At 34.2% G+C, this 12,113-nt stretch overlaps 1 protein-coding gene across 2 annotated transcripts; it reads right to left on the minus strand.

Annotated features, from left to right (window-relative positions):
* Positions 1 to 3,314: 3,314 nt before the first annotated feature.
* Positions 3,315 to 11,133, minus strand: LOC135843305 (F-box only protein 6-like). 2 transcript variants are annotated; one of them, XR_010558302.1, is made up of 6 exons: positions 10,626 to 11,133; positions 10,248 to 10,527; positions 10,005 to 10,143; positions 9,746 to 9,903; positions 7,705 to 7,836; positions 3,315 to 4,621 (listed from the first exon to the last, which is right to left on the minus strand). XR_010558302.1 is itself a non-coding variant. In XM_065361135.1 (5 exons), exons 1-5 carry the CDS (start codon positions 10,945 to 10,947, stop codon positions 7,806 to 7,808), a joined length of 930 nt encoding a protein of 309 aa, XP_065217207.1. In that variant the 5' UTR covers positions 10,948 to 11,133; the 3' UTR covers positions 3,315 to 7,805. The 2 variants fall into 2 exon arrangements, 1 of the variants encoding a protein (XP_065217207.1); XM_065361135.1 differs by having other exon boundaries at positions 3,315 to 7,836.
* Positions 11,134 to 12,113: the final 980 nt, after the last annotated feature.

Genomic DNA, 12,113 nt, shown 5'->3' on the forward strand with positions numbered 1-12,113 from the left:
ATTACATCCAATTACTACTTTTTCACCATTTGTCGCTGTTTGCGGTGCATTCATCTTGTTTCGTCGTTTCCCCAAGTGCATCGAAAATTATGGTACACATTGTGACAGAATTTACCAACATGATAAAGTGGATGGTTTTCCGTCTTTATGGTTTTTCATCATTTCAGAGTTGTTCATGAGTTCAGACACAACACAGTACGGAAATGTAAAAAGTTTTAATACGCCGTTTGATGAATAATGCTCAACAACGCTCGTCCATTTTATTCGACATGAAATTAGCGTAACTAAAATACTTATCACCTAGGTCAAGTCGCGTTGTTGTTCTTTGAGCTTTAAAAATATATCGTTACACACGTTAGCTTCACCAGTAACGAGAACGGCATCTCTTCTTTATATTTATTCTCTCGTTATTCTACATATATACCTACCAAGTTTTTTTTTTTTTTTCTTTTTACGTGAAGTTGTTCTAAACCTTTAGGATATACGTACCTACCTACGTATGTAGGTACTTAATCGTTCAACTTTGATGTTTCACTCTCTGGAGACAATTTAGATTGTTTGCATCATCAAATTTTCAATTCGCTGACAGCTCCCAAAGAAGCGTCGTTTTCGAAACTATTCTCGGTGAATTTTCATATTTAAAATAATCTCTGTCGTCCTTCCTGGGAATTCAATTTCACGATACTTATGCGATCATTATTATTATAGACAGCATAGGTACGTTTTCTTATTCGCGAATATGTGCCACTGCCCCTTCAGAAACTGGATATGCAACTTATTTGACATTTCATTTGGAGAATTCTCAAGTTTTACCCATCTTTCTCCATCTCCATATCGAAAATATTCTCCCAAAAATTGAATCGTCCTATTCACTGGACGACATTTATAATTTAATTTTTTCAATATTTAATCCATTTGAAAATGAACCCATCATCAAGTTTTTGTCATTTTTATATTATGATGTTTTATTAAGCCATTGTGTTGCAAAGTTTCAAATAACTTCTCTGAAAATTCATCAATTTTTAGCAATTTTCTAGAAGATTTTTATGCTAATTTTATAGTTTTTGAGATAATTTATGTTTTTTTTTCACAATCTCATTTATTTGAATAATTATTTAAACAATTTTTCATAATTTTCGATAATTTTTTTAGTTTTTAGCATTTTTGCAATCTTTTTCTCAATTTCTGAAATCGTTTCATCAATTTTTAGTTGATTTCGACTGTATTAATGACATTTGAACAAAGTTTTATGCAATATTAGGTGTGGTAGTTTTCAAGAACTGCGAGGTCAATTCAACAGTTTTATAATTTCACCAACTTTTGGTGATTTCCGAGAATAATCTAGACGATTTATACAGAATTCCATTTCTCTTTTTTTTTTCACATATTTTAAGTTCTTAGTTGCTGAAAGTTCATTTTTCGATTTTTGTTGAATTTGTAGAAAATTCAAATTTGGTCAAAAATAAGGAGAAAAAAAATCAAAATTTCACTGAATTGGCCTAAGAAGATGAAATTTGGTTTGTGTCTATTTTCGATCTCTCGAGTTGATTGGCAATGGTTTCGAATCGTTCTGGAGCTTCCGATGAATTTTAATATTTCTCAGTTCTTAAAAAAAAACAAAAAAAAAACGCAGTAAGTAGGGAGAAAATGAAATTCACCACCTGTAAACTTGTAATTTACAATTTTTGTAACCCTTCCAATCAATTTAGGCACATATTTTCAAACTATTTTTGAGTAGGCTCAAATTCTAAATTTTCTCTATGATTATAAGTAGGTACTTATTTAGATACCTACTTTTGACAAAAATGAAAAAATCATCGTTCCCGAACCCTTCAACGAAAAAAAGCTTTAAAATTAATTTTCGACCTTCGGAATCAATTGGTGATGGTTTCAAACAATTCTGAAGAAGCCTGCAGTAGATTTTGTTTTTTCCATTTTTTTTTTTTTTTTTTTTTTTTTTTTTTAAATACATAAATAAGGCTACCTACTTACTGGATAAAATTCTGGATTTGAACCGGCACAAAAATGTTTTGAAAATATGTGCTTGAATCGTTTGAATGGGGTACAAACTATAAAGATGGCAAATATAAGTTTATAAGTTCTGAGTTTCATTTTCACTAGCTACTTTTACAGCATTTTTTTTCGAAAACTGAATGAATCCGAAAATTCACTGGACGCTTCAGAACAGTTCGAAATCATCACCAATCGACTCCAGAGGTCAAAAATACGGTACAAACCAAATTTTAGCTTCCTAAGTTGATTCAATAAAATTTTTATTTTTTCTCATTGTCAATTTTGGTCCTTTGAATTTTTAAAAATTCGCTAAAAATCTAAAAATGAATTTCAGCATCTAAAATTTTGGCTGGGAATAGGTATATTATATTTTTCGTGATTTTACCCGACCCTACTCGTGGCAAGTTTCTTACCTCAAAACTAAAAATTCGCCAACAAAATCTCCTTCGTTCAACGCTCAATTATTCAAAAATAGCCACACATTACACACTTATACTCGTGCATCGTAAACTATTGCATCGTATTTCAAAACACGTGGTTTAATGTTTGGTAAATACATTAACACTCGCATCTACTACATTTACAAACGCTCAGGGAGCACTATTTTTATCCGATATTCCATTGACAGCACTTTCAATGAAAAAAAAAAAAAAAAAACAAAACACAAAAAACATTCATCTCTCGCTTCAAATTGCCTTTTACTATTGCTATATTTTTGTTTCCATAAAATTTCATACGAGGCGATGTTGGCATCAATTTGGTAATTCTATAAGAGATGTTTTCGTATTTCAGTAAGTTTGCTCATCGTGTGTTGAAGTTGAAATAACAACAGTAAAGTTTCATCAGGTAATTTTAAGCCTACTGTACATTAGTTAAAATCTTGAATTCGACTATTTTTCTCTGCTACGTATTTTCTAAAACTTACTTAGGTACCGTTTTCAAGACCAAAGAAAAAAAAGAAAATGAAGTAATTGACTGACGTTTAGAATTAGTGTGTTTGAAAAAATCAGAGCTTAAGATTTTCCATCACTAAGTCTCAACTAAGTACCTCATTTAATAGTAAAAAAAAAAAAAAAAAAAAAAAAAGGTTTACACTGGTCATTTTCTCACCAATCCATAGCATTAATTTATCATCCTATCGGATGATTAAAAAAATCAGTACCATGACTTATAGCTGTACAATGGGCAGTATAAGCACAACGGTAGCAGTACATCTCATATTTAAAATAATGTATCTGTGTTTCAACAAATCACTACAATTTTCAAGTTACTAGGTTACGAGAAAGTATAACGACAACAGATCAAGCCACCATGGTTTTTATTTCCTCATCATAGGATAATCTGGTTAACAGAGTCAACTATCCGAAACAAGATTGAAACGATAGCTGCTTAATTATACTTATCTTATATTATCTGTGATACAAATAGACAGCCATAATGGCAAATGATACACAATAATAAAGGATACCTATCTATTTTTAAATAAGCACATCTTGCATAATGAGCATTATAATGTGCAACGTAGATAAATGTCGTCACTATAGGTTTTATTCAAAATACAGGCATACATAGGTAAGTATACGAATGCGTAGATAATTACAATCAACTCTTTAAATCCTTTCGTTCGTTTTCGTATGACAAAACCCTACAAAGTCATTTTAAACCGATTCAAACGATTTTTTGATCCTTGAACCTATGCTATTTTTTTTTTTTTTTTTTTTTTTTGAAAGAATCATCAGTTGAACTGGTTAAACATGTTGCATACCTTGAAAATTGAAGGGGTGAACGCAACTTGAAGATGTAATCAAATTGAAATAAATTTCTGACCATAATGGTGCGTAAATTAAACTGAAAAAACGATCAAAATTCGACTATAGGTAAATTACTTTTTACCGAACTTACGAATTGAAAGAGCCAAGATTAAGATGGCGATTGCTATATTAATGCTTTAGGAGCCATATTATCGACTTAATGGGCAAACCAGAGCTTTGATCCCTATAAATTGTTAACAATAAAATAATAAGAAAAGGTATTATGAATAGGTACATATATCGTCCCAAGAACTAATAATAATACCTATTTAGCGACTTGATTTCAATACTTGATGGGGCAATATGCGATATTAATTCGATTACTTTTGTTGTTATTTTAGTTACTATAGTTACTGATAGGCATGTTACCTGATAGACATCAATTATTCCAAGCTAAAGTAACACGCGATGGTGAAATTCTGTTAATTTATTATGGCGACCTTGTTTATATGTACGTTGAATTTTTTTTTGAATTATGTTTTTAAATTTTCATCCATTTTTTTTCATCCCACAAGTTTTATTTTAAAATTGCTTTCGAATGGGGAATTTTTTCCTTTCCAGTTGGTAGGTATCTATTTTTTTGACAAATGTTGTGTTGAGAAAATTCTCGATGCGTGTTCTGCTATTATAAGTCTGGGTGTAATCCGGTTCACGTGTGTGATATGAAAAACAGCTGCGTTATATAAATTATAACGTATTACCTACCTTACAAATGGCCAGCTAGGTACTTTGGTCTATGGACTGGAACATTATAAACACCAGGTTGATATAACTGAAAATGCGCTTTAAAAATGCACCTGGTGGGGTGAAATTAACGATTAAAATATCATTAATAAGCTCAAAACTAATATTACGGTGCATTAACCCGCGTATTATAAGGTTGGAAAATTCGTTTATCGATTTACTTACTTATGTACTTAATAACCTTTGTGTGAGGTGCGTATAATATGAATGGACTTTTGTGCAGCGAGATTCGGTTTAGGTGTTTAATTCAAAGCGTTTTGTGCAAATGTACTTAATGTTTGGTAGGTGTACCTGACAGTGGAAGTTAATTGTTCGATGGTGTGATGTTTGCTTTATACGTATTATGAGGTGTCGATAGAGTGTCTTCTTTTTAATTGTACCTATCAGTTATACGTATATTATGATGGAGGATGCGATGAATAAGTACGTTCAGCGATGTACTTACATGAGAAATTTATAGTTCCGAGAATAGCTACCTACGTAGACTGTCATTCGTAATGATAAGTGATTCGATTGATTTTGAAAAATGCATAATTTGAATTTGTACAAATGTTTGGAATTGCAATCGATTTTAATTTGTCGTTTTTCTTGGGCATTGAATCAGTGCGATGTTCTAAGAAATGAACGTTTTCACTTTTCGAAGAACTTTCTTGCTCAATTAATGATTATTATTCAAATTCAACATTCTTTAAAGTTTGCATGGCCTCCAAATAACGAAATTTCAATTTCATTGTTGGAACTATCATGGCCTCCAAATGATTAAATTGGACATTATTTTTTGGAATTCCCAAATTACAAAATTTATATAATTATTGATTTTTTGAGCCTGCATATAGTGCATAGTCTCAAATTTTCAAAATTTAAATTTGCAGTTTGGAGCTTTGGAAAGCCAGACAAGTAAACGGACCGCACGGACGACTTTGGGAATCCAGACAGGCAGATAGACAACCTTGAGCGGCGAGAGAGCCGGGTGAATGACCTTGAGAAGCCAGGCAGACAGACGGGTGACCTTGAAGAGCAGGACAATCCTGAGATGCCAGACAGACGGGTCATTGACCTTAAGAATCTAGACAAACGGACAGACAATCTTGAGAAGCCAGACAGACAGGTCAATGACCTTGAAAGGCCAGACATATGTCATTTGAAGAGCCAGACAAACAGGTCAATGACCTTAGGATGCTAGACTAGAAGACAGACGGTCCTTAGATGCTAGTCAGATAGGTCATCGACCTTAAGAATCTAGACAAACGGACAGACAGTCTTGAGAAGCCAGACAAATGACATTTGAGGAGCCAGACAAACAGGTCAATAACCTTAGGAGGCCAGACAAGAAGACAAACGGTCCTTATATGCAAGTCAGATGGGTCATTGACCTTGGGAATCTGGACAAACGGACAGACAATCTTGAGAAGCCAGACAGATAGGTTAATGACCTTGAGAGACCAGAAAGATGAACTTGCGAGGAGCTGACCGAACAGGTCAATAACCTTAGGAGGTCAGCCCGGTAGACAAAGACATACGATCTTGAGAAACCAGACAGACAGGTCATCAATAACCTCCAGAGTCAAGAGGTCAGTCAGGCACACAGACAACCTCGAGAAGCCGAACGGATGGGTCAATGAGACTTTGAGAGGCCAGACGCGTGGACATATAACCTTGAAAAGCCAGACAGGCAGGTCAATGACCTTTAGAGACTGACAAGGAAGACAGGCGATCTTGAGATGTCAGTCAGACAAACCATTGACCTTAAGAAGCTAGACATACAATCTTGAGAAGCCGTATAGATAGGTCAATGACCTTGAGAGGCCAGACAGATGACCTTGATGAGCTGGCCGAACAGGTCAATGACCTTAGGAGGTCAGACAGGAGGACAGACGATCTTGAGAAGCCAGACAGACTGGTCATCACTAACCTTGAGAAGGTCAATCAGGCAGATAGACAACATTGAGAAGCCGGGCAGATGGGTCAATGACCTTGAGAGGTCAGACACGTGGTCATATAACATAGAGAAGCCAGAACAGGTGAATGACCTTTAAGGGCTCACACATGGCTCACAGGGGAGACAGACACTTTTGAATGCTCTTTCGAGGTAGGTAGCTTTGTCCAGTTCAAAAAAATTTCTGCCAGTTGAGATTCTTACCTATCTTCCTTGCTGGTGACTATTTTCTGTGAAAGATTCAACATTTTTTTATCATTCCTCCCAAAAATAGAAAATTACTATTCAAGTTTTTAAATTTTTAATTTTTGTGTACGTTGTATTTTTTTAAGTCTAATTATTCGAATTTCTTTCTAGTCAATTTCAAACAAAAGCCTGATCACTAACCCTCAATGATGCACATTTTTTGGAATCAATCACTGTAGGTTTTGGGTAAGGTACAAAGACTTAGTCATTGAAATTATAGATATTCAAAAATAAATCAATTTTTTCTGTCAATCAACTCGATAACATTCTAACACAATTCATTGACCTGTTTAGAGGTGTATCAATGCATATTGCACATACTACGTCTGTTTATACGACTCGCAGTAGCATGACAGCTAGAGCAATTGATATTTTGCAATTTCAAATAACCACATGCAATATGCACCATGTAACATTTCAAGATCACTGTAAAGTGTAATTCGAAACGTCTACCGTTGTTACCATATTAGCGAAATTACCAACACACCAGTTATCTTTACACCGGCCACAAGGAAACTCACTGCCCACTGCATCGTGTCGTGTCGGCCATTGTATCATTCACAAAGAACAAACATCATTTATTTCCACGTAGCTTTTTCAGCATCCGCATGTACGTTACACATCTCAACGCCACTTTTTTTTTTTTACTCCAGCATTTCGAGAACACAATACTCGAAAATTAGGTGCCTAAAATGTTTGCTTTTCTGAATTAGGTAGGTACCGCGGCCAGCGTATTCCTCAGGGAATAAAAGAACGAGTATATCGCCACTTTTTACTGTGTTATACTTACATACTGGTCTCTCATTGACAAGCACTTTCTGTGCTCTTTTTTTCGTTTTGTTTTGTTTTAAATATTTAACGGGAGATGAGATGTACGAAACACACAAATAATTTTTGTTTTTTTCTTCTCAATGTATGCTTACTATTAACACGTTTAAAGTGAGACCGACTTACTTCATTTCCGAGGTGTGGGAATGCAAATGTACGAGTACCTATGCCATTGAAAGTATAAATTATGTGGTGAAAAGTGCAGAAAGGGAATTGTCTTCGTGATTTCACGTTCGTTGAAATATTTTCAGCGTTTGACTAAAAAAAAGAAAAGTGATATATGGAATGTGATGAATATATTCGAATATTCCATTACATAAGTATAGGCATGTAGTTTGAGTAAATGAGCTCTCTATAAATACGAGAATATAAGACGTAAATTGAGATGGAATGCTATGTAAGTTGGTATTTATAGGTATTATGTATGCATTATGCGATGATATGTCATTTCCTGAAGATACTCGTACATGCCAGTGTAGGCAGAAAAAATTCTATATTCGCTGTTTTGAATGAATTTTACAGATGAGGTTTATTTTGAGATAAATCATCCAATAAAAACGGAAAAAATTGGGCGGATGGAATAAAACACTGAAAAATCACGCCTTGATAAATTTTTTGAAGCTGATTTCATTTCATGAGTTTCGGATAATTTGAAAAAAATTCAAAGCTCCATTTTTATTTAAATGATATTCAGTAGGTAGATAAGACCAAGATAGAAACTAAAATTCGACCTATTTTTTATTTTCGACCTCCTGGGATACCAACAGGTGATTTTTAGCATTTTTGTAACCTTAGCTGAGCATTTTAGAAATTCCTGCTTATTTTTTAAAATCAATTCATTTGACATTTTTTGAGAGTTTATGGATAATCAAAAAACCACTTGGAGATTTTCACATTTGTATCTACACAGAATAATTGATTCTTTACACTTGAAAATAATTTTCACGCAATACCACAGACCACAGTATTTCTTGCGGGTAACCTCGAGAGATGAAATGAAGAGCTCTGTTCCAAAGTGGGTTAAGTCATTTTAAAAAAATGCACGTTTTACGGAGATTTTTACTTCAAAAGTGAGTTGTCATCGATTTTTCAAAGTGAATTTTTCAACAAGCAATGGTTCTATGTCCAAAGAAACGAAATGTGCACCATGACTTAACCCACTTTGGAATAGAGCTCTTCAAATATTATCGAGGTCATCTGACAGCCTGTCTGGCCTCTTAAGGTCAATGACCCATCTGTCTGACACCCCAAGGTCACATTTCCAGCCAAAATTTCAGACGCTGAAGTGTATTGCTTCGAGTTTTGGTGAATTTTTCGAAACAAAATTTTGGCCAAAAATGAGAAAAAATCAAAATGAAAATTGTTGAAAATTAAAATTTCCAGAAAATTATATTTAATGAAGTTGGAAAGCTGAAATTTACTTGATAGTTTATCTATACCCTAATTTTAACATGCCAGGTCGATTAGAGGTATTTCAACTCGTGCTTAGAGCCTCCAGCCATATTTTTGAAATTCCAGATTTTCAAAAAGTGTCACAGCAGAATGTCTGGAGAAATATACCTACGGTTTTGAACCCGCACCACCAATCACGATTCATCTATACGTTCTGAAGTTGATTCCAATGGTTTTTGTTGGACTTTTTTGAAAATATGGAATTTCCAAAACACGACTAGAGGTTCCAGAATAGATTAAAACCACCTACAATCAACCTATCAAGTTTAAATTAGGCTTTAAAATAAATTTTAGCTGCTCAACTTCATCAAGTAAAATGTCATGGAAATTTCTACTTTCAAAACTCTTCTGAAGAGTTCATGAACTGCTCAAAATGGTTCGAAACCATTACAACAGATTTAAAAAGTTGAATATAGGATTCATAGTATGCACAATTTTAGCTTTATAGGTTAGTTTTAAAAATTTTTAATTTTTTTCCTTTTTTTGGATCTGTAGTTTTAATGAAAGTTTACCAAAAGTCGAAAAATGCCCTTAATATTGGTGTCCGAAATTTTGCCTATGTTCGTATGTTCTATAACAACTTGCATGCCTTCAATTTGTATAAAATGGTAGCAAATGATAAATTATCTAGAACTAATAATCAATTAATGAACCGAAAAGTACAAAAAAAGTCACAAATACACATGAAATATCACAACAGGATTAAGTTATTTACCAAAAATCAGAAGTTTTCGGCGCTGGCAACGAAATTTTCACTACTGCTCCAGACATTTTACTACCGTAATGACCACTCCAGCATTGTGTATCTCTTCCTTCGTGTATAAATTTGATATATCTCACACCAGGACCGTAATTATCAAAGATAAGTTCAACCTGCAACATTTCAAATCGCAATTTAATAAATATCTGATCGACTGCATGCTTTATGGTACTGAAATTTTGAGTAAAAATTATCTACTTAGGTATCTACTCACCTTTTTCCAAGCTTTACCTTTCCATTGTTCGATTAATACTTTAACTGGACTCTGTTTCTCCAGCAGTACGTTTTTGTGCTCATCTAGAAGTCTTACAGTGAGCTGGTACTCGTACTCATAATCCGATTTACCAGCATTCCTAAAAAAAAAAACAACAACATTGTATATCGCGTCATTTTTTTTTTGAGGAGCATAATGAAAAATAGAAATTATAATCATGAAAGGTTGAAATAACCAACTTACCATTCACTGGCGGTGATAGTCGGCTGAAATTTGTCCATTATTTTTTGCGAAATACGATGACTTTTCAAGTCAATGATTTGATATTTACCTTCTAACCGGAAGGAATTGACAAAACATGTGGTGCAATTTCCAAAATCGTTGTGTTCAGGTAGAGGATCAGAACCACCCTCAGGAACAGTTTCAATTTTCCAAAATGCATTACCCAGTCTGGGTTGCCGCATAACTATGGGCTGCTGCGGTATGGAACGTTCCTTAAATTCAAACCAATGGTTCATTTTATCTGAAATTGATATTTAATAGGTATTCAGAAAGATCCTAGAATTTATAAATATTGGAATAGCTATGTAAGATTAGGTATACTTGTATATAATTGCTTACCTTGTCCACAATGATTTTTCATCAAATTTCTTTCAAACGGATCGCCAGTGAAAATAGAATAGTAAATATACCAGGGCAGCTTCAGTGTCATTCGTTCTGCGTGAGATAATTTGGAAAAACTTCGTTGTTTAGATGTCCGAATACGAATTTTCCATACATCTTCATCGATCAAATTTTTCCACAATTTACATACTGGCCGGCAAAGAAAAACTAACGAATCTGGATCAACGTAACTCAATATAAGACCGAGCACTTCTTCCGGAATATTACTCAGTATTAATCCATTTAAATCGCGATCACTGTCTGCACTAGGTAAAGTCATTTTGAATAATACGAACAAAAATATAATTAAAAAATGAACACGAAATTTGTACTTCGCGAGAGCAGACCATCAATTAAAAACTCGATGCAAAATAAGATACACAATCACGTTTTTATCTTTTTGTTTTGATGCAGCACCTAAGCTATTATTTTCCACGAATACATGAGTCATTTCCATTTCGCATCGGTTCGCGTTGATAAAACGAAAATACAAAGTGTGTACAGACGCAGACATGGCCCCATCAGTGAGATAAATTTAATCAGTACCTGGTAAAAGATTGTCCGGCGTTGGGCGGCGTATTGCGATAAGATTTTGCAGTCGGGTCAGTAATCAAGAGTTGCAATGCAGGTTTCTACTTGACTCTGTTCGAAATTCGAAAACCATAAACCATAGCAGATTAAGAGTGATGTAAATTGTAAGTGTCCGGCAATGAAATTTTTCCTCCATTTTTAGCGACTTTTCGAATAATCTTCCTCTCAGTTTCGAAGAAAAAATCTATACCTATCTACTTCCATTGAAATCGTGGAAAGCTGAAATTTGGATAGCAAAGAAACCTTTACCCCATGTTCACTCTGATCGAGCTAAAATTTGGCTCACTGAAACAGCATAATAAATATCACAATCCGAAGTTGATTTTTCGATTTTTGGTAAATTTTTGAAAATGAATAATGTAGCCTATTGGTAGTTACACCACAAAAAGAGCAAACATACAGATGAAAATCTGAAACTCGGTTTATATGTATACTAAAGCCGTCGACCCTCCAAATCCATTGGAACCATTTCCCAGACGATCTGAAGTCTCCAGCAGAAGTTGAATTTTCTCCAGCAAATTCAAATTACTCCAGAAGTCGTTGTAGTCGACTTCTGCAGCTGAAAATTTAATCCTATCTTTAATTCGACTTTGCAAATCGATCGGGGATGGTGAATTACAAATCCGAAGTGATGAGTTGAAAAATGTGTTTCTTCAAGAATTAAAAAATCTTTAATTAAAAAAAAAAAATCCAAAATCGTTAATTTTTGCTACAAATATATCACTCAAAGCTTTGTCCACCTTCAATGTTGACCCCCTCCCCCCATCGATTAGCATCATTTTCCAGCCGATCTGGAGCCTCCACCGAAAGTTGGCTTTTCTCCAGTATAACTTCAAATTGTTCCAGAGGGCGTTG

This window comes from Planococcus citri, chromosome 4 (assembly GCF_950023065.1).
Source record: "Planococcus citri chromosome 4, ihPlaCitr1.1, whole genome shotgun sequence".
Classification (NCBI taxonomy): domain Eukaryota; kingdom Metazoa; phylum Arthropoda; class Insecta; order Hemiptera; family Pseudococcidae; genus Planococcus; species Planococcus citri.

Coding starts and splice junctions, on each gene's coding strand:
- LOC135843305 (XM_065361135.1), bottom strand. CDS start 10,947: ATGACTTTACCTAGTGCAGACAGTGATCGCGATTTAAATGGATTAATA. Junction 10,528..10,625: donor GAAAAATCATTGTGGACAAG/GTAAGCAATTAT, acceptor TATCAATTTCAG/ATAAAATGAACCATTGGTTT. Junction 9,904..10,004: donor AAGGTAAAGCTTGGAAAAAG/GTGAGTAGATAC, acceptor GAAATGTTGCAG/GTTGAACTTATCTTTGATAA.